A 24,049-nucleotide genomic window follows, 5' to 3' on the forward strand; every position below is an offset into this window, starting at 1 on the left:
GAGGGCTTTGAAATCCCAGATTTAGAAAGCTGTTATTTTCTGTGACATTAAACAGTCTTGTCATCTTTGCTCAAATGCAGATATTAGGTTGTCACAACATCGCTGTGTGGAGGAGTGTCTGCTCTCCAGATCTGTTCAGCCAGTGCTTCCTGACTCACACTACATTGGAATGAGAGGCATGTACAGAGACGCTTGCTCAACATTTCAGTGAGAAGAATCAGACCTTATGTGCACGCATGCACACACAGAGTGCTATAATGCCATACATGTCTGTAAAAAATCTCTGAAACGAACAAAGACTAAAAGCAAATGCTCTTTTAGTAACGTATGAAGTGGACCAAACATCATGCATGATCAACAGGACATAGAGAGACATGCCTGTTTGGACAGTTAACTCATGTGAGAGAATATTATGAAAGAACAAAAAATAGTAAAAGCAGCGCTATATTACTGGAATATTAACAGAAGCTATAAACATGGCTTTTGAAGGATAAGGGTCCATCTGGACAAAGGGTGAATGTCCCTGTCAGTGTGTGGTCTGTTTCCAAACTGATGTCCTTAACTGCAGGGTCATGCTAGTACACACTAAGAAAATAAGGCTTTCTAAAAGGTTCTCACTAAGGAAATTTTGGCCAGATTTTATTATTTATTTATCGAAATGCTTGCTTGCAAAAGTAGTTTTTTTCATTTTAGAAGTCTCCATGTATATTCAGAGAAGATTTCTACAGCATGTTTTCACTCAATAGTGAAACATTAATCCAGGAAGCTTCACTAAAACGTCCTGATAATGTATTTTTAAAGATCTTTTAAGTATCATTCCAGTGATTTGAAATAATTTCTAATGTATAATGTTGCAGTCTCTGTGGTATGTTATCATAAATGTGTCATTAATAAATTGCAGGAAATGATTAAGGAAGGTGTTAAGATGTTAAATGAGCTGTTAATCAGCAAGAGGAAGTTAAAATAGATATTTTTGAGTTAAGAGGGGATGCAACTATTTGTCTAGCTAGAAGACACCAAAAGGTTCATGGCTGCGCTTTTAACTTTAGAGTGTGTGTTCATGGTCTACACTGACATTCCCTGTTGTGTTAACAGAGTGCTGCAATAAGGGTACAAGAAAGAATGTAGATACCAACTGGGAAAGGAAAATGTGGGGAAATGTTGCCTGATAATTTAAAAGCTGATAGCCAAAGACAGGCTACAGTGTAGTGTCTTTATATCTTTTCATCTCCAAAAAGGTTTTAGGACTTTTGCATAGATGATATTTTGACACAGCAGGAAAGCTTAAATATTTTTTTAATCATGGTTAAATTATATTGTGCTACTTTAGTTACCGGGTCCTGGTATGTAAAATGTAATTATTTAATCTTGTGATCAATGTTCATGTTACCTATTCTCTTTCATTTTTCATTATTTGTTGACTTTACTCAGTGGCTCTGACAAAGTTTAATTTTAGGCACCATATAGGATATAAATGCAATCGTCAGATGTTGTTATTAAGCAACTGCTGGCATTTGAAGTTGCTCATTCCACCTTCCTCCCCCTCGAGCCAATCTACATGTTTCTGAAATATCTGATCTGCTGCATGTTTAGCTTTGGATTTGTTTGTTACGGATCTCCTTTTTTTGGGAATGGAATTCAGCCCCCATTGATTTCATCATTTACACCAGCGATTTTCCTACACTTACATGTCAAAATGCCTTCTGTAAAAAAGGCAACCTTAGGTAGAGCTGAACACTGTCTAAGAATTGATTGATTGAGGGAAGGACAGAGGATGTCGCATGTGTACAGATTGTAAAGCCCTCTGAGGCAAATTTGTAATTTGTGATTCTGGGCTATACAAAATAAACTGAATTGAATTGAATTGAATTACTACTTATCTACTTAAATATGTATTTCATTACTACTTAAACACAAATATTTCTCTTTCATATCTCTTTGGATCAATTTCTTTCCAAACTAAATGCATCAATACAATCATTTTATAACTAAGTCTTAATAATGTAGTGAACTCAGCAAACAGTTTTCCAGTAAAAAAGTTTTTACTGAAAAAAAAAAAAAACTATGGTAATTTTATAATTTTATAGCATATGATTGTATAAACATAAAGATAGATGAACATCAATGAAAATCAGTTACATAATGTTTAAAATACATCTACTCCTCTTTTAGCAGGTGAGAGTAAAATGCTTTTAAGAGGTTAAAATCTTCACGTTTACATCAGTCAAAGGTTGACATACAGTGTTAAGTCATACAAGCTAAAATATAAACAAAGACAATTAGAAATGCATTTTAATTCTGAATTAACATTCATCCATTCATATCTGAGGCTGACGATATCAGTGGTCTTGAATGAGCAGACATGCTTGCATAAATTCTACCAAGAAAATGACACAAGATTTATTACGATCATACCGCACAGTACAAAAAGAAACTTCCTCCCAACACATGACAAGTTGCTAGTAAAGGGTTAATTTCAAGTGCGGGGACAGAGTCTCTGAGCATCCAGCATCTGGGGGGGGGGGGGGGGGGGGGGGGGGTGTCAGGGTGTAGCGGCTGGCAGGGGGTTTGTTTCTGGGGTTTTGCAGTCAGAGCAGCCTCCCCCATCATCTCTGTGAGTGCTTTAGTATAGTGAGTGGAGGAGGTATACATTATTGGGGTAGTTCAGTGGTTGTCAGTAAGACTGGAGACAGTCACAAACTCAAGGTAGGTAGGGATAGCTGGACAGGGATTGGATGACTGTCCTTGGCGAGCAATGCGGTGTGGATGGAGGAACTGGGAGGGCAGCGAGTGGTCACAGCCTGTAGTTACCATGGAGATAACTTGTTTTGATGGTTTATGTGGTTTACCGCCGTGGATGGACTGATGAGAGACGGGTCAGTGATGAGGAAGATGCTACCTCCTCCCAAAAGAGATATGGCTTCCTAAGAGTTCTTGGTGACCAGCTTCATCGTAATGGTCTTCACTTCTGAGTACTCCTTCACGCCGCTGTCTCCCCTGGAAACAGAACACAGGAAATGGAACCAATGCTGATCATTTTGTTTAAAATTTCATGCTGACAGCAGCATTGAAATATTGTGTATACACTGCTGGATATATTGGAATATCCTCTTAGATTAAGATTTATGAGATGTTAAGCAATTTTGGGAAGAATGCTTTCAAACACAAAGTTGGTATTAGTTATATTGTGGTTAATTTGTGTATATTCAGTGGGCAGTCAGTCAAGTCATACTCACAGTTCACGACCATTGCCAGACATCTTATATCCTCCAAATGGACACTGTGTGCTTAGAGCGTTGAAGCAGTTTATCCTGGGAAATACACAAAACATTGATCACTCTTGTGCGTTTGACACCTGGGGTTTGATATTGTAAAATGGTGCATATATTTTGTCCCAAAGTATTAGAGCTTCATTGAGTATTTGAAGTATTCAAACTTCATCGTTGTTTCTATTCTTTAAACCCTCTGGATTTAACAACATAATTCCATTATTGCTTAGCAAACACAGCTGAAAGTTGAATGAAATCCTCAACAGCGGAAAAGAAGGGGGATAGTGATTGGGCGGCATCAAGACTGACGGACAAGGTAGAGAAATGTCTCAGCTTGCAGATGTTTGTAGTCAAATATGACAAGTGTTGAGCGATTCTTGGCAGATACTGTGTTTAAGATATAATTCTACCTTTACTCGTTGCCATCTGCAGGCAAATACAAAATAAACAAATCAAGTTCTGGCAAACCCAAGAACTAAGATTGTATTCATCATATTATAATTTAATTTATGCAAATTGTAAAATAAGGGTGTCATTAAAGTTTACATTAGCAATTTACATTCTGCACTGATGTCTTGCCCTGCCATGTTGCTTTTGTATGTTTGCTTTCATGTCTCAAATATCTGAGCTGAGCTGAAGTGGAAAAAAAGGAAGGAAAACATTTCTTTGTGGCTTTTGTAATGATAGTAAAGTGGCACATCGCCAGTTTACAGTTTCTGGATGCCAGAGTCTGAAATGGTTGATACTTCCCATATGAGAAATATTACTGATTGCAGCTAAAGAAACACAGCAGAAGAAACTTACCAGACAGTGCCAGCCTGCATGGCTGTGGTTATGGTCATGGCTTTGTTAATGTTGAGGGTGAATACAGCCGCAACCAAACCATAATCTGTGTTGTTGGCTCTTTCTATCACTTCATCGATAGTTTTGAACTTCATGATCAGCTGGACTGGGCCAAAAATCTGTAAACAGATGGTAATATACAGGTTAATTTACTTACCTTATTTGTATATATTATATTTTTATATTACTGGTCACATATAAAGAAGTGTAAAGGGTTAAGGATAGAGGTACTATCAATCATCTTGCACTTAAATTTCATGCAGTATGTATTTTCACCAGTAGCTTAAAGTAACATTTAACCAAGTAAGGACAAACTTAACTTAAGTATTTAAGTTTTATATAAAGTGGTTAAAATTAACTCCACCTTGGCCAGCTAGAACATTAAATGCTGCTTACATATTAATGCTTCAATACATTACATTACAGTAATTTAGCAGACGCTTTTATCCAAAGCGACTTTCAATCAGTAGTATATTACATATCATTCACCCATTCACACACTGATGACAGGCTACCATGCAAGGTTCCACCATCTAACTAACATTCATGCAACATCCAGTCCACACCGATGGCAAGCCTTCGGGAGCAACTTGAGGTTAAGTGTCTTGCCCAAGGACACATCGACTGCCGAAGCCGGGTATCGAACCACCGACCCTCTGATTGGAGAACTACCTTACTCTCCACTACGCCACAGCCGCAATAATAACATTCTAATAATATAATATATATATATAATACTATAACACTCTGAAATGGATCATTCTGCATAATGAGAACTTTTACTTTTGATATTAAATTTACTGTATGGTTACTGTCGTGTAATTATTTGTTTGTGCGCACCAAAAAATAATTCCTGGTAAATTGCAATTGATATGGCAATGAATTATTGAATTTTAGATACTTTTGGATATTTTGCTGATAATACTTTTGTACTTTGACTTTTGGAAAGTTTTAAAAATGGGACTTTGACTTAAATGGAGTGATGTTAATACTTTGACCTGAGTAAAGATCAGAATACTTCTTCCACCACTGCTTTTCACACAGTTAAACATTCTTAAGTTGTGCTTGATTTATCAAAATCCCTGTTCTTTATCATCGTACCTCCTCTCTGGCGATGCGCATGTCATCCCTCACATTAGAGAAAACAGTTGGCTCAATGAAGAACCCTTTCAAGCCCAGAGCTTTGCCTCCACACTCCAGCTTGGCCCCTTCACTGATGCCGCTCTGGATGAACTCCAACACACGATTCTGCTGCTCCCGGCTGATCTGTGGAGGTGGAGGACAGACATAATATGAGATACCAGGATAGAGAAGACAAATAGAACAAGACAGAGAACACACATTTTGAAAGTAAAAGAAAAAAGGGAGATATAGCTTCAGATCTGTTGACCTCACCTGTGGACCCTGCTCAGTAGTGGGATCAAAGGGGCTGCCGACTATCCTCCTCTTGGCTCTCTCCACGCTCCTCCGAACAAACTCATCATAAATGGGCTCCTCCACAAAGATGCGAGAGCCTGCTGTGCAGCACTGGCCTGCGTTGAAAAACACTCCCTGATGGGCCTGTTCTACAGCCAGGTCCACTGGAGAAAGAGGGATTATTGTTATTTTTAAAGGTTTATTATTAAATCAGAAATATTAATTATTTCTTGTGAAATAAATCTGAATGTTATGCTAACAGAAACTATCATCATCACATCTACATGCAAAAACGTCATTTAAAAAAATAAAATAAATGTGCATAGTATATTGTTACAAAATTTGCCCCAATATTTATTGGAATTTTCCTGTGCAAATCTGATATCTGACACCTTAGAGACAGGAACCTGCTGTTGCGCACGAAGGGTTAACGGACCCCTGTGATTTATGGGTCTCGGCTGAAGCACCCGACTGAGTCAGGGTCCATTCTCCTGATTTACGGGCCTTAGGGAGCCCCTCTCACTGCTGCTGAAAGCATTTGAAAGCCTCTGCACCCCCAGTTTGGTGAGCCACTTAGAATTCATATGAAACCCATCCATCCACAGGTTTTCATAGCACTACAAAGCTTCTGAGCATTTTAAGGATCTCAGTCCATGTGTGTTTATCCACAGACTGGAGGTCCTGAGAATGGGACACATGACTAAACAAAATAGTGATAGTGACGGACCACCTAGTGAGGGCGACTGGAGCACTGAATAAATCAAAACTTGAAAACTTACAATCAGCATCTGCAAAGATGATGTTGGGGCTCTTTCCTCCCAGCTCCAGCGTCACTCTTTTCAGGTTACTCTTCCCAGCTGCTTCTTGGATCAGCTTGCCGACCTAGCAAAGGAAACAGATCGGAAGTTTACTCACAGAAATGCAGTTCGAGGCCAGATCATTACATCAGATGGAGCCATTAAATAGCTTAGAGAGGTTGGTTAGCTCCAAACAGGGAATGCACCGGTTGCCAGCCGAAACATGAGTTGTGCAAACACACAGAATCAATATCTATTACAGGTTTCTGGAGACAGCTATAGGAAAATGATATTTCCGCCAGGAAAGGCATCTGATGTCTGATGAAGGGCAGGAAGAAGCAACCACAAGGTGTGTGGGTGGTGAAGTAACTACCTGAGGGTGGTATGAAGTGAGTCTGGTGTGTCAATACGATAGACAGCAAGGGACTTGATGTGATTTTCCTTTAACATAAATAATACCTTGAAGGACAGGATTGCTTGCTAAGGATTGCTTGATAATGTCAATTTTAAGTGCTATGGTCATCTTAAGAGGACAACACCACTGTTTTTGCTCATTTGAATGACTTAACTGTATATCATGTATACTTAACAATTGTTCTGACTATTTTTTGAATGAATAAAGTGTGTGTATATATATTATACATTTTTTATTTTTTATTTTTTAAATGTATTTTTTTTTTACAAGAAAAAGTGCCAGTAACAGTAGAAAAAATACATTTGAAAAATAAAAAATAAAAAATGACAATGAATTAGCTGACTCTCCAAACGTGTTTATGTTGGGTAATCACAGTGAACAACAAATCTTCATCTAATTGTTTTGTCTCATTACAATGTTAAGACTCAAGCATTATAATGAGGCAGTTTATGAGCAGAAAGTACATTTGGTTTCCTCACAATGTCAATGTGACGCAAAAGTGTTTGCAAACATGAGCTCCACCCAAACATGAGTGGTACCAATCTTCTAATATAACGCATTTCACAAATAGTCAAACTATTCCTTTAACATCAATAGAATATGGTAGAAATGGTAATGATTCGTCCATTATAAGTTTGCCTTCATACATCAAAATCTTTACTTTTTCATAATTTTATAATCATGTAAAGCTTTCATTCCAGATATTTTCTCTATCAAAATTGTTCTCATGAGTCTCTACTGAGTCAAATCAGCTGCTTTTACTGATATTTTTTTAATGTTGTGAAATATCATATCAGCTCAAAAGATTAGAAGCCTGAGAAACTTCTCAAACTTTCTACTCACGAACCCTACACCCTAAACAAGTATTCATCTTCCTGTTACTCATACAGTCCTTTCTATTTTCCAAGATAATTGACAAGATAAAGTGGAAAAATCCCCTCTCATATTTCAATTGAAAAAACCCCACCTCCAGCATGGAAAAGACTCATCTTCTCTCACTGACTTATATTGTGTCATAGTCGCTTTTTTTGGACTAAAATATAAAGAAAAACAACAGAATAGAACCAACTGCTGTGCTGAGGCTGGTACCGAAGCAAAACAACACAATACTTGGCTTGACTTCAATGTTTCTGATGAGTGTTTTCTGTCTTTGATGGGAAATACAAAGCAGCTGACTAACGGGAGGTTAGCGTGTGTTTATTCAGGGGTAAAGGAAACACACTGGGTTGCGAGACTCCTCCATGTGGAGTCACAGCCACATGTGAATCAGTACGAGGATGAGTTGCGGTCCTAAAATCCACCTGTAGCTACACCACCACCCTCCACCCTGTGAAGAGATGCTTTGGTGGCCGGTATCCCCCCACCGCTGCTACTACAGTGTGGTGACTCACTGTCTGGGCATCAGCAGTCTCTTACAGCACTGGCTCATTCTCACAGTAATTGACTCCAGATCACATGAAACAACAGGAAAACTAGTATAAAAAAATGGGGCCACTCACAAAGGAAATATTCAATCAAGACGAGATGATAAAACAAAGAAGATGTTTGTGTTAGAAGGTGCATTTATGTCAGCTCGCGTGCACTCACTGATTGGGTGATTCTGTGTGTGTGAGAGACCAGGATAGGAAAATGCATGTTTTGTGTTAGACTGTGCTGGATAATCATACAGACACAACGTTAAAGCTGAATCTATATTTCTTATCCTGCTGTCAAATTTTGCGTTCGTTCCTATTTCTGTTTTAAGGAACAGAAATTTAAACCAGTGTGGGAATATTGGAGGTGGCTCACATACACGTATACTCACTTCCTCTCCAACACACCACCAGAGTCAAACAGAGATCTCCATTAACCACAAGGCTAATCTGAACATCACATAAACCCGGCTCATTTACCAAAGATGCATGTGTGTACTGGCTGGACAGCTAAACATAAATTCTACATTAGGATTGCTGTAAATAGCTTTATCAGAGGGGTTAGCTTGCAGTTAGAAATAACAAATGTTTATAAATGATCTGCAGTAAAATAATCTGCTGTCGTCTGGCCTTTTCCTCTGGCCTGAGGAATGTGTACGGACCGCAAGACCTCCAACCGCTCAACACCTAACATGGTGTATGTCCTTGATGATTTAGCTTTCTATTAACTGCCCCCTGTTCTGTAAAGTCACCAGGGTTTGTCCTGATGGTTAGTTCAATGAAATTTGCCGTGGAAGTGCGTTAATACAGCAGAGACAGCGGAGGGGAAACAGAAGAGAGGCAGTGCTTTCACAGAGATGTGTTTGTATACTCTTGACAGCGCAAATATGTGCATGTGTGCCAGATAAAATCAGAGCCCCCTTTCATGAATAGTAATGACAGGGCACACAGCATAAGATCCCATTTGTTTGTCATTTAGACTTCAATACAGGCACACAACGTCTCCTAATTACCCAGCCTGCTCTTATGCTCTGCACATGTTGGTCACTATGTCACTTGTGCTGACAAAAGAGAGCTGTAGGCATCTCTTTTGATCTGAGCTGTTGATCTGAGCCATGTTATCAGAGAAAAGTACCTTGGTGGATCCTGTGAAAGCCACTTTGTCTATGCCCATGTGCGAAGAAATCGCAGCTCCTGCCGTTGGCCCGAATCCTGGCAAAATATTGATGACTCCCGGTGGAAACCCAGCCTGTCAAAACAATATGAGAGGAAACAAGCTTTAGCGGAGATGACAGCAGAGCCAAGCAAAACCACAGGCGGTGTGGGGGAATCCGGACCCAACCCAACCTCCCTACCAGCAGAGAATGAAGAGAACATCAAAAAGACGAAGGGGACAGACAGATAGTCTCCAGAAAGAGGCAAGGCCAGAGAGGGCAGTGGGAGACAGGGAGGATGTGGACACTGAGATTTGTACAGCGTGATTAGGTGACGCTGCATTGTTCCCATCTTATTTAACTTAGTGTTTACCTTTATCATACACCACTGGCTTTCCCTGTTGCTTCTGACATTGATAATTCAATACATAATGCTACACCGCATTTTGGATTTGGGTTTATTGCATACTTGAATTAGTCATACCGTGATGACTTGACCATCTGAGCTGCACTGTAAATGAAGCTCTGTGTGTCAGTGCTCTCTTTTAATTTGTCAGCACTGATATTCAATTTTCTATTGCGTTAACAGGTTAGGGTTGGTTTTCTTCTTCAAAAACGTTTTTTGTTAGATATGTTGAAATTCTCTTTATATCCTGACTGCACTCAACTAATCAAATGCTCTGTTAAATAAAAAGAAAGCAAATGTTGGTTTATGTAACTGCAATAAGCCTATCCAATCATTCCATTCATACGGGACCTTTATGCTAGATTTAGCTACTTTTGGAGCAAGTGCTGCTAGCTACTTTCTTTGGAAAACTCATTGGGCTGGGTTTCTCGGTTGAATTTTTTTTTTTAATCTAGCGTACTAGTTTCTCAAGGTTACCAACCCTAGCTTTACACTTTGCTGATTCCAAATTTTTCGTTAAGTTAATTTAAAAAGATTTGTCACTGACTAAGTAGCTTGTTCAATTATTTTTCCTACATCACCATTCATGACTTATTCTACATCATTAAGTGAACAGATCACTGTTGATACTGTGTCTAAGTTCAGCACTAAAACAGTATATCCTCAGTTTATTAATACTAAACTAGACTAGATAAGCACTGTTATAGTATTAAGCTTTACTCCGAGGTGTAAGCCCTACTGCAAAGCTTAGCCACTCGAGGTCAGACATTCACAGCAGACTGAATTACAAGTCGAAAACTGTCGTGCACGTTGTTCCTCCCCACTCAGCAGCTCATTGTTGTGGTTAAACGATATGAAGTGAATGTATCCCAACTATTTGCAACAGCAATAACATTATCATTGTTTCTGTGTCTTTGCACAGTCTTTTAATAAACTTTTAACAAGATTTGTTTGTGCATGTCCTTAACGTGTGTGAATTATTCTGAGCAAAAAGGGCATTGTTTCATCAAAGGCATGTTGCAGTTGAGTTTTTAAAGTGGAATTTTGAATGCTTTAGACACTACAAACAACATTTTATTGGCTTTCATTGTATTGGGGTAGCAGAAAAAATGTCAGAAAAAGGAAATCACAACACATTAGTTAATGAAATCAGAATAATCTGCATGGCAACATACCACTACGAGTAAGTGATAAAATATGTATTTTTTTGTGATTTAGACCCTTTAACCATCTAAATATAGCACCTGTGTTGTCTGGTGGAAATCTCAGGGTGGAAAATTAAGATTACAGAATCTGAAGAGATGTGCCAGATGGACAAGTGACACTTGGTCAAACATCTGTTCTTTGTCACCTTGTGGTTACATTAATAATAGATTATCCAAATAAAGCGTTGGCCAGATTCATAGTGAACACTGTGTTCTTGGCAAACTGAAGCCTGTAAGTGGTTTGCATTCAGTTATTGGGAGTATTAACGTTGGACTACCCAAACAAAATGTTGGCAAACTGCCTGGTGAACGCATGTGTGGTTGGTTGGCAAAGATATTATTTACCTCCTTGACGAGAGCTGCCATGTAGAGGCAGGTGAGCGGTGTCTGCTCAGCAGGTTTGAGGACAACAGTGTTTCCACATGCGATTGCTGGACCCAGCTTCCATGCTGTCATCATCAGAGGGAAGTTCCACTGTGCGTGACACACACACACACACACACACACACACACACACACACACACACACACACACACACACACACACACACACACACACACACACACACACACACACACACACACAAAGCGGAAAAAGACATCATGCATCTGACTGACACACTGGGTGGTCACAAGTCAAGCTCAATAACTCATCGCTCTTAAGTCACTTACTCTCATTTTCACTCTGTCTAAACATAGTCAAGTGAGAAAATGTTCTCGGCACTTGTACAGTATTTTCTCTTCCCACAGTATTCTGAGAAAGCCGGGAAATTGCAACACATGTGCAATAGACCCATATCACTGTACAAAACACAGGCCTGTGTTATTTCTGCTTTACACAGGAGCCCATGGGGCTCAACGCAGAACCACACGCTTTCTGAATTCTTGCACAATCAACAGTGTCTCTTTCTCCTTGATCTTTTCCTCCCTTCTCACCATTCTCTTTTCCTCAAACCCTCTATATCCCTCCCTATCTCTTCTGCTTCTCACTTCTCGTTCACTTTTAGTCAAACTCACTGGCACCGTTACGTTTGGGGCTTACCAGCAGGATTTACACGTATAAACAGTGACTTTTGGGGAATTACTGGAACATTAATGTTATTCAACAAAAAGAACAGACTCAAAACTAACCTCATCTATTTTACACTCAACCAATTCATTATCTGTTTTGTTTTTCTTTAAGCTTTTATGTCTATTTGTATTCATCATATATACATCACTTGTAGGAAGCTTTATACTCACAGGGATAATTTGTCCACAAACTCCAATGGGCTCATATCTGGTAAATGTCAGATACTCTCCATCTGTGGAGGGACACGCATGCAGCACAGACACACACACACACACAAATGGTAAACAGGGTAAATTATTTCTAGTTTTTGTAGTTTGTAAAACCCCTGAAATATGTCACCACGTGATACCCCTGGTGTTGTTGACTCAACATGTTCATTTATAAATGAATCCACACGCAACATTCCTGGTTGCTTTACCCTGGTGAGAGATTACATTTCTTTTTGAGCCTCCTACAGCAAAGGCATGTGTGTAACTGTTTTAGGTCATAGAGATGGGTGTTATGCTGGAAATGTTTGCTCATTCCTCTTGCATTACTTAAGTAAAAGGAGTTACTTGCTGAGGGTGTGCCATGCTTATTCATTCTCCACAAAAAACAATTGATATTGAGAAATGTGTGTCTAAATTTGACAGTCGTCAGATGATGAAACATTGCCTCATGTTACATTTGGACTGCAATGACCAAAGGCTGATGACAAGCCAGATAATCATTTTCAATGGGATGCAGTAAAGTATGACAATGGACACAAAACTGCAGTTCGGATTCTCATATGTCAACCTTTCTCCTTAATACCAAAGTGGATGTTGGGTCTTCAAAACAGTTTGGAGAATGAAACTATAAAACTAATAGACATAGATTTTTGAGGAGAAGATTAGGTATCTGTGTGATTTGTTTGAAAGTATGACTCCTGCAAGATGACTTATATTTCAATTTGGAACAAAAAATGTAAACTATACCAAACTGTGTAGCCAAAGGAGCTCCACACAATGTCACTCCTCTTTTATTTCACACTATCTGGGAAGACTAATTTAACACAATATTCTTAGCATAACGTGCAAAAGCTGAGGTGTTGCTGAAATGTCTTGCACTTCATCCTGACAGGTGAACGAACACAATTACTGACAAACTAACATCATCCAGGCTGCAGGAATATCCTTGTTTATTTCCTCCGAAAGTCTACTAGAGCATTGAAGCCCAAACCAAAGCCCTGGCAAAATGCTTAGCACGGTTGGTTTGGCAGCAGTGTACAAGAGAAGCTTTGAGAGGGACAATACGGTGGTATCAGGAGGTTTCCCATGTCCTCTCTCTTGCTTTATTTTCCTTTTTGTGCTTCCTGTTGAAACAGACAGCCAACTTTCCCCTCTCCCAACCCCCAAATTCAACTGCCTTAGAGAGGGGACACTGATGGCAGCCTCCTCAGGACAATAAATGTAGTGTTTGGATTGATCGCTAATTTGATAGCTTACTTTGCTGAGTATAAGTGTGCTTTTTCTACAAACCCTTTTCTTCTATTCAACTAAATAATATGCCAGACAGCAGACACTGACACAGTTAGCAACTAGCTGTTGAACATAGTGGAGCATTTAGCAGTTGAAGAGTCAAATATTTCCCTCAGGAGTTGGTGGAGACCAAAAACAGAGCTAAAAGAGAGTGAATATTGTACTTACATTGGTCAAGTGACCGGTAACGGCTGGTTGTGTTAATAAACAGCTCTTTGCTAACAGTTTGGCATGTCAACATAAAAGATAAAGATATGTCAGTGTTGTTTACAGCATGTTTCCAGTGCTCCCAATAGGACAAAATAAGCTTTTGCAGATTTGAAATGTATATATAATGTTTTAACATAAACAGTTGTACAAGAACTTTGCCAGAGAAAAATATACAAAACTATTTCTAGGTCCCAAATCGCATAGTTTTTCTTTTTACTTTTAGTACATATTGCAGGCTTCCTTGCAAAGTACGTACTGTTGCATGCAGTATGCATTCAATTGGGAGATAGTTGTTCCTCATAAAGTTGCACCTTGAACTTTGAGCCTCTTGCTCATATATTCGCTGCACAGAGGATTGTGGGTTATAGCCCGAAAAGCATGCAGGCTTGTATGCTACAAAATGCGGCTGAAAGCACAAGGACATACTGGTATTTTTGTCATACCATGTATTTGAATAAACAATTTTTTTCTCTGGTATACTAAATAGTATGGTAGTATGGGTATTGTAACACACAGTCAAATTCAAAATTAAGACATATCTGATTGTCATAATATGACCAAGAAACCAACTCTTGGTACTGTAGTTTTTAAAACTTAGTGAAGACAAAATTCAGTCAATAGGATTTCAGTTAATACCCAGCCCTACTAGCCAGGCATCTGAACAACACTCTTCTGTCTATTTCACTAAAACTCTGTTACAGCACTCATAGAGGGATCTTACCCATTGGAATGGAAGTGCCGTGGATCTTGTCTGCATATCCAGCAAAGTATCTCAGTGTCTTTATGGTTGCTTGGAGGTCCACAAACAGGGAGGGCAGGAAAGGCTTCCCACTGTTCAGTGACTCAATAGTCTGAAGGGAGATGGGGGAGACGTTTGAGAAATATGTGATATAACCTCGCGATCCTCACATAATTCCATACTGTTCCAGTCTTTACACTTTCCCGTGGGTGAAATGTGACACTAAGATAACACTAACCTACAAATACAGCCCCTAAGTTACAGTTATATGTTCTCTTTCAGTCAAAGCAAAGTTTATTAGATTTTTCAAACACAGCGGCAACTGAAAATGCTTTGCAGAAGAGATAATATAATATAAACAGATCAAGGAATTATTGTTATCCTACTCTGCAGTTACAGTTCTGCTATAAATAATTACATAAATAGGGTAACAATCAAGTGGATAAGAGGACTTTTTGTTATAATATACATGTGGATAATGACATAGCTTCTTTAAACTGAAAAGTTATTCACATTAATTATTTCAGAGACGTGACAATATAACTTACAGCTAGATAGACACTGTCTCTCTCCACCAGATCAGCCAGTTTGGACAGCAGACGACCCCTCTCAGAGGCGTCCATCTTTCGCCATACGGAGCCCAAAGAAAAGGCCAGCCGAGCCGCCTGCACCGCTTTGTCAACATCAGCCTATGAGACAAGAAACATACTAATTATCTATCTTTATCCATAAACAGGTTTCGCTTCGCACTTTTCATGCCAGTATCATATACCTGAATATTTCTGCGATTCCTTTTCTTTTCCTCAATATTGAAATAAAGAATAAGGACGGGCCAGAACAACAGTTAGCTCACCAAATCATAAGAGATTGATTTCAAACTGCACTTCTGCAAAATGGAAGCAGCTACTATACAAAACTAAAAGCAAAGGTTTAGGCTGGAGCAAGAATAAAAACTGAAACTTGGTTTTCATTGTCAAACTATCCAGAGGTGGAAAGTTATTAAGTTAATTTACTCAAGCAGTGTGTACTTAAATACAATCTGGACGACATTTCAGAGGGAAATGTTGTACTTTTTGTTGTGATTAAACCACTCAGCAGTATATTAGGTATTTAAAGTTTGCTCCATCTTGATCTACAACATTAAAGTAATGCTTACAAGTTAATGTATTAATTATAAAGATCCAATATATAATAAAACTGATAGGGAGCATTCTGCATAATGAGGACAATAACATTTTGTTGCTTATAGTTTGAAATGCCTAACTTTTACCTGGAGTATTTATATAGTATGATATTAATATGTTCATTCTTATGAAGGTATGTAAAATAACCTTGTTTTCAATTAAAAAAGACCTACGGAAGATGCCATGCTGTAGAGTGTTTACCTTCTCTGCTTCCTGGACCTCACAGATCTGCTCTCCAGTAGACGGGTTGTAGGTAGCAAAGACTTTCCCACTAACAGAGTTGTGCCACTCATTGTTAATGAAGATCTGTAGTGAAAAAAAATGCCGTCTTTAGTATTTTAGTAAGCAGATGCAACATAGAATATAGATGTTAAATCATGAATGTAGTTTCCATTGTATGAATTAAATACAAAATGAACAAATTGCTCTTAATCAAACTACTTCATTTGACTACAAAGATACAATTTGCAAAGCAGCCTGAGTGGGAGTACATGACTATCTTACTTTTTCTTTTCTTAATATTTATGTAATGTTTTGTTATAATTTCATCACAAGCTTGTAGTTTAGGCTGTGAAAGACTAACAGTCCCAGCTCTTCCAGGCTCTTGTGTAAGGGATATGGGAGAATCTCTGGAAATCTGGACAGAGATTCCTTCCTGTCCTGCATTGCTCTCTGGGGAGTGCTCCACCATCCAGACAAAGGGGTGGGGGTGTTGTGGGGGGTGCAGATAAATCCCTATCAGACACCAGACCCCCACCCACCAACCCACCCCCAAGCACACAGACACACGTTTCACAACATCGCTGCTCGTTTACGAGATCATAAAACACGTGCCGCGCTTGGTTTCTGTGATGCGTTAAAGCAGGTCTTCCATTAAACAACTGCCCGGGATTCCAAACAGGACATATTTAACATCTATGAAGACCAAAGGAAAAATAAATGTTTACAGAGTCACAGCACTGAGAATTATGTCACATAAAATACAAGCAAACCCTTCAAAAGCTGATGGAACAAGAAGTAAGGTGTGATTTGAAATTTGCAAATAAACCTTACATAAAGCTAGGTCTTAAGAAAAAGCTCCTTCCTCGCTGACATGTTTAGATCCATTAGACAGACTACTCACACACTGTTTTTAATGGCTGTCAGTCTGCCTGATAGATAGAGTGTAGGGAGAACATCTGCTGGCAAAGATCCCTCTGTGTATACATATGCTCTTACCGTCCTTCTACTTTAGAGGAGTTCAGATGCACTGAGAGCAAACCTGAGAGTAGAGTTCAAGTATCCCACTGGCCTAAACCTCCCTAAACTCTCCAACATGTTTACCTCCATAAACGCTGGGTTTTAAGCACTATTTAATTGGCTGTAAACTGTTACCCGTGTTTATTTTCGGGTTGGTATAAAATGCCAGGGAGTCTGAGGCCTGTTGAAGTCGCAGCAAACACATCGCTCTGCCTCCTCCTCTTCATTCCCACGGCTCACAGGCTCATAATGTGGTCTCTCTGCGTATGAATAACTCACATGCAGACGTTTAAGGTGTTCAGTATCTGTGTGTACCACCCCACAGAACCATACGTCACAGACTCATTCCTCTACGTTTCCTTTGTACTGGTCACACACCATCCCCCACACACCTTAAAACACACACACACATAGAGGGAGACAAGGCCAGAGAGGCTTCCCTCTACCAGCCCAGTGTTCTCAGGCGCCTCCATCAGGGGCCACCTTTAATCTGACGCTCATTAAGAGCACTTCATAAAATTGTCAGTAACGATAAGGAGCAGAGGGCCAGCTACAAAAACAGAAAGTCCTGTAGAGCACTGAATTAGTTTTCAAATTTATAGGGGCCACTGAAGTGGGGCGCCCTAAATCAGAGGAGCCCCCTGACAGCCTCAACAGGCCGAGCAAGAATGCAGACCATGGGTAGCTTTATGCATGGCGTAACCCCTCTCACAAGACGCTGCTAAAGGAGAACGGATGAAGCACGAGAACAGGGGAGCGGGCCGACACCTAAATCACGGCCAGAAAAGGACAAATGTCAACCGCCGTTTGGCTCGGCCCTCTCTCTGGGCTCGGACTGGTGTTAGACTTTTGTCTCGTTCCATTGAGAGACTTGATTAAGATGACAGGGCCGGGTTTTAAATCAACTCTCGAGGTTTCTTAAAATTGCTTTTAGGATCATTTGGGCGATGGGCAAAGAACACAACAATGAAAAAGCAAGTGCAAGGGTGCACATTTTAAAATGAAAAATAGTTTTTTCTTTCCCATTCCCTGCAGGGTCATTACTATCCCGTCACATGTTGGTTTCATGTTCATAAAAATCTGAGCTGCCAGTAAGCATTAATAATTAACTTGGTGTCAAAAAACATTTACAAAATAATTGTTATATATTATAATATTTTCTGCTCTTGCAATGAACAACTTTAAAATGAAAAAGTTTTAAACATTTTGTGCTGCAATATCAATTAAAAATCCCATTAGAACAGACAAAAAGATGTGATCTGTGATGCCTGATGCATAACGAGGAGGCCTGATGTGGATTAGAGCTGAGCAGTAAGCATATAGGTCAAGACTTTCTGCATGGGCCACAGGGCAGCTGCAAACATTTAGCAACTCCCAGGCTTTTTCTTCAAAAGCTGTCAATCACTTCAACCGTGAGAGCCTGGTCATGGGGATAATGAAGAGATGAGACATGATGTATACAAACACGCTTTAAAGTTTTTGTGTTCGTTTGCTAATTTGGCCGTTTAAAGCAGGTGTCTTACTCATCGCCATGAGTTACAAAACGTTTTGTACACCCAAAATAAAAATAAATCAAGATTTGTTGTTCCTGGCACTGAATAAAGTTAATGTCTTTGACTTTTGTCATGTTAACAAAACTTGATTTTTGGTAATAATCTACTTTTTAGGACTGAACTGTAATAGGATGTAAGAAATGCCAAAATACTTTCTGTAGCCCCCAAAACATCTGTTTGGCTCTTTGCTTATTCTCACAAATCAGATGCAAACGGCTGAAGGATGTTATGCTACTACTTTTTTTTGAAAAGGGTGGAGGTTGAGAATGAGAGGTGGCTTGAGTTGGTAAGAGGGGTTTTTAATCTAAGGGTGTATTTCTATGTGTGTTTATACACAACACGCCAAGATTCCACAGCCAGACGAACCCTATCTACCCGGGCACCTGCAACACTCGTCTGCGCAGGAAGCTTCATATCCTCCTCTATCACAGGACCTCTATTTCCTCTCTGGATGAGTTTCAAACGTCTTAGAATTATACTGTTACCAGTTAGTGGAGACCATGTGAAAGTGGAGACCAGCTGGTGTTTTTTCTCCTACTCCTCTCCACATGTCTGACACCATGGAGCCTTCATGTTTTTCATTCACACACCCACAGACAATGCCACCCTGCCTTCCTGGGTTTGGCGAGGGCGGCCTCGCTGTCACTGACTGGCAAACGTCTTTGTCTCGTCGTTGTGTGTGGGCAAGTGGTTTAAAATGTTCGTTCTGACTCTGAAGTTATGAGATAGTACTAATTTGAAATAAGGCCGTAATTACAAATAACCAATGAAATTGAATTCTTCCAGTAGTCAGAGAGACTTTGCATGTCGCTGGAGTATCAGACAGTTTTTCAGGCTCATATGATGCTCATTTCTTATACCTTTTTAAAACCTGAAAAGGGATATTAGACTCTGCCTTTTAGTTAAATAAATAATTTGGGATTCTTATCCATTAATGCATGTTTAAAGTCTGCAGCAAGTTAAGTCATTAATGTATCCAATCTGCATCCATAAACCGAAAACTTCCATTTTCAAATATCTGAGTTGAGCAAAAAAACAAACAGAAAACGTCACTTTACTTTACATAAATATATCACCTTTCAGACTGAACATAAAATAATTTACCACACAAAATATATCAAACTTTATCTTCAATATGGATGAGATGTTTAAATTGCTGAAAGGCAACAATAAAATTAACCTCTCCTCTCACTGCTAGTGTTTTTTTTCCCTTGGAACATCTGAGGTTTGATGGGTTTCCTGTGTACTTAACCATTCCCTAAATCTCAGGTCAAGGATATGTTTAAAGAACAGTAGTTTTACTCGTGGGATCAGTGGACAGAGAGGAAGTAATTTTTAAAGAAATGTGACGCTTTTCCACAGACAAATAAACATCTAGAAAAGCACATCTGTCTCTGCTGTGTCTCGGTGGAGAAAGAGCGAATACTCAAACAGATTTATGAAGCCGAGTTTTTTTCATAGTGACACCGTAAGGATTTACACGTTGCTTGTCAAGAGGGCCACAGACCGAAGGTACGGGAAGTTAACAGGGTAACCTTGCTGTCACTGCTCTTCCTTAAGCAGTGATTAAGAGACAGGGGACATGATGTTGACGTGTCTGCTAAGATGATAATTTACACTCACTGCACAAGTAGGCATTTCACACCAATGGACATATTAATGACAGTGCACACTTACCCTGTCACAATCAAAGAGATGTGTTTTAGAGAGTATGTGGCCATGTGTGTGCGAACAGGGAGATTGTGTAAGCAAAGGCAGAGAAGGAGGGGGAGAGCTCTCACTGTGCTCGTTGTGATAAATCATTTAGTTGCACAGTATCCCCTAACTTGGGCTCTGTTTGATCTTGATTGCAGTAAGATGGTGGTTTTGAAGTGAAAAACTCCAGAACTGCAGGTCAGGCTCTGGGGAGGCAGGGCGACTAACCCACACAGTGAGACAGGGTCATAATTTACACCCTGGTGGACAGCACCTAGCATCGGGGAGCCCCAAGCCTCCATCTGTGCTATCTCAATCAGTGACAGATTGATGGAGCCTCTTATTCATCCAAATTGAGTGGTTGTCTCTACATAGACTGCTTTACAAATACCCAGGTCTTCGGCAGACAGGTTCTGCAAGGGTTCCTATGGTGAAAGCGCACTAATGTCACCATGAGCAAAGCAACAAAGAAAATTTATAACGTTTAAAAGATATGAATTGGATCCTTCAATCTGGTCTTTGTTAGTTTTATATTTGTAGCTCGGTTTTCTATGTTATTACCCTATTAAAGGATTAGGCTGCTGTAAACACCAAACTGGAGCTACAAACCACATTTGTAAAAAGCTGATTTTTCTATATACATTCTTATTAGCCGAATAAACTGCAATCATGTAGTTAAAACATTAACTTTTGTGGAGGGTAAAACAATTAGCTGACTTTACATTTTTAAAACACACAACATTTTACAGACTGCTCCTTCAAAGTAAAAGCAACAGAGTTATTACACCCCTGTAAAATGTTGTCCCACTAAACGGTTTAACAACTCATCATCAGCGAACGGTGTGAAAAACCACAAGGGCCAAAAGTATCACCCACTAAAAAAAAACAGGAGAAGTTTCTCTGTTCGCTTTAATTATTCATAAAACGGTCTCTCTTCTCTACTTCTACCACCAGTGGAAAACATCAATAAATAGCTATGATGGCTCTCTTATTTATGGCTTCCTTCGTGGTCCTATCAACCTTTAAACTGTCTCTGTCTTGTAACCCAGCTGTTGGAGCCTTCTAGCAATAGAAATGTGGGGGTAGGGGACAGAACAACCAAGAAACAGCTTTACTCCTCAAGCCTTTAGCTACAAGAGAAAGGGTTTAAGAAAACTACACATTTTGCATATGTGTTTATCAATAGACTTATTACAGAGTTCAAATCTTATATAGATGCAGACAAGAAGGAAGATAGCTTTACTGATACTATCAGGGTGTTGTTGACGGTGAGAAGTTCATGACTCCGTGAAAGGACAAGGGGCAAACCTTGACTGCAGTATCACATGCTCATGTTATAGAAGCAAACATGTTAAGCAGTGATACTGTATCAGCCATACCTCTATCTCCAGTGTGGATCACATGTAATCTTTGGATTGCAAAACGACAATCTTTTTTTTCAAATTTCTTTTTATGTAACCTTGGAAATCCTTCATGTTGCAGAAAAGTTAAATTTAACAGTGTAAAAACGGTATCTGAGGAAAAATAAATCTGTGTTTGAAAGCTTGCAGCTCCATCCACACGCCCTGTAGGCCAGTAAACAGTGTTGCTTGTTTCCCTTGCAGTCATCGGGGTGGAGAACAAGAACAGGGTGTGAGGAGAGCCCACGCCAGGGGTTCCCATAAATCAAGGCCCTTCTGCCCCCTATGTCCACCAAACCAAAAGGGACTGGATGATCCAAATTCCAAGGGGTTAATTCACCAAGTCGCTCCCTGAATTTCCTCATGTACACCGTTTTGTCCAACCCTTTAACTGCTACTCTGCACTAAGAGGGAATGGAAAGCTTACAACACGACAGAGCCTATACTACATGTATCTTCGTGGTGCAGCAGCAGCGTGCCCTTTGCACTTAAAACAATGAGGTATGTGTTAACACAGAGCAATTATAGCAGTTACTGAACTTACACCACGCTATCTTGAATATGACCTCTATGAGACGTGCCCTTTAATCCTCGACAATCACAAAACACTTGCTCTGCAGCTAAAAGACCGTTTCAGTAGCAACAAAACTGCAGCAGGCTGCATCCTGTAAACGCAGTAAATATTACAAGAATCTCAGAGGATTTTTAACCGATGACTTAAATTTACTTCAAAGCGTCCCAATGTGTGCATATGTATATGTTAATGAAAAGAAGTAGAAAAAAAAACTATCAAGACATTTCAGAGATGTTATCAAACATATGAGAGCTATTTTCAACATTAGTGTATTGGCTCATGACTTGTTGTGGCTCAAGACTCACATTCAAAGCACAAAGGCTTTAAAAACTTTGTAAAAAATAAGAGACTGTGAATTACTGATTAATGATTGATTTAGTAAGATTAAATCTTCTGCTTTGTTTTCATTATGGTGACCAAATGTTGAAGCACTTAACTACCCAATAAAAGACCTATACTATCCTCGCCAGATGTTTTAATCAAAATCTCTCTGAAAGCATATTTTTGTATCTGCAACATGATTTGTTCTTGCCTCAAATAGGGTTCTTTGTTTGACTCAGGCTCCTTTCTCCAGCTGTTCCTGCATCCTTTTTCTCCCACCCACACACTTCTGACTAAAGGACAATCCAAAAACTGCTCTGATACCACATTTCTTCTTTGACGTGTATTTTGAATTAAACCATTTACTCACTAAACAAACATGCTGTTAATAATAAGACTATGCCTTAGAACTACCAGTTCTTTGAAAGAAAAGACTTCAAGACCTGGCAGAAAGAATTCGGGCTGCATTGTTTGCCCACAAACTCTTTTTGCCTTTGCCTCTGATACCTATCATTGTGAGCAATCAAAGACAAATTAAATTAAGAACTTTACGACTAATTGGATACCAGAGAATAACTGAAGTGAAACATCATAATCGTGATGAAAAATTTGAAAGAAAGAGAAAGATTTGGCACTAATCTTGCAATATCGCTATTTTTACAAGCCCTTTGATAACTTTCTTTCAATTTGAATTGCAAAAAATAAATTGTATAAATTAGTGTCTCATGCAGTAACATGGGATAACGTTGGTCTGTGTCTTCAGGTACAATGTAGAATAAATATAAAAAAATATGATACAGTAAAATAAAATTGTCCACTTGACTCAGTGTTATATACACTTTTAGACACTTTCATAAACAAGCACAAACTATCACCTATAATGTCTTATTACAACGTCAATGTGCTTCCTTAAAGCTGTTATTTTGTAACATATATAACGGGCCAAATAATGTGCAGAATCAATAATCAGTCTTTCTAATAATCCCAAGACTCAAATTTGAAAATGTAAAAATCTACTTTTTGTTAAGTAATTTGAGACCATTAAAACACAAAAACGGTATTATTTATCTTGTCCAAGGGTTATTGATTATTCAATTCAGAGATAAAAGGAGCACGTGGACGCAGAAGAGAGTCTTCGGGACTTTAAAACGTACAATCGTCAGTTAATCAGTAAAAAAAAAAACTTTAGTCCGGAGAAGTTTTTTCAGCTCCAGCTCTGAGTGAGCTACAAGGTCTAATGCTGAAGCTTCTGCTGCAGACACACGAAAAGTTTAGTTCAAAAAAAAAAAGTTTGGGTTAAAGATACAAACATGATCAGACATCTGCGAGCAGAATCTGAGACTTTACGCGCAAAGCGAGTCGGTCGGCGGAGAGAAACAGACCTTGGTGTACTTGATCTCCGGGTTGGGCACCGGTGAGGGCATCAGCTGGAGGGATGCCATGAGAGCAGCGGGGTCGCTCTTCACCTCTCCGGGGATCTCGATCTTACTGGAAGTCATCGCGGCTGTCTCTCCTCTCGTCTGCCTGCTGCGCCTCTCGGGGTTTTTTAAAACAGATTTCTGATTAGGACTTTGGGTTCCTTCCTGGGTTTATAGCCAGGTGTCAGCCGCGGTTGATTTTCATTGGGCAAAGAAAAGGGCTGTCCT

The 24,049-nt window shown here is 39.4% G+C and overlaps 1 protein-coding gene across 1 annotated transcript; it reads right to left on the reverse strand.

Moving 5' to 3' along the window:
* Positions 1-2,067: 2,067 nt before the first annotated feature.
* On the reverse strand, positions 2,068-24,049 carry aldh1a2 (aldehyde dehydrogenase 1 family, member A2). The gene is made up of 13 exons (XM_054608666.1): positions 23,786-24,049; positions 15,823-15,927; positions 14,986-15,126; positions 14,420-14,549; positions 12,160-12,221; positions 11,263-11,391; positions 9,288-9,401; positions 6,308-6,410; positions 5,508-5,692; positions 5,214-5,378; positions 4,074-4,231; positions 3,237-3,311; positions 2,068-2,997 (listed from the first exon to the last, which is right to left on the reverse strand). Exons 1-13 carry the CDS (start codon positions 23,900-23,902, stop codon positions 2,925-2,927), a joined length of 1,557 nt encoding a protein of 518 aa, XP_054464641.1. The 5' UTR covers positions 23,903-24,049; the 3' UTR covers positions 2,068-2,924.

The sequence above is a fragment of the Anoplopoma fimbria genome, chromosome 2 (assembly GCF_027596085.1).
Source record: "Anoplopoma fimbria isolate UVic2021 breed Golden Eagle Sablefish chromosome 2, Afim_UVic_2022, whole genome shotgun sequence".
NCBI classification, from domain to species: domain Eukaryota; kingdom Metazoa; phylum Chordata; class Actinopteri; order Perciformes; family Anoplopomatidae; genus Anoplopoma; species Anoplopoma fimbria.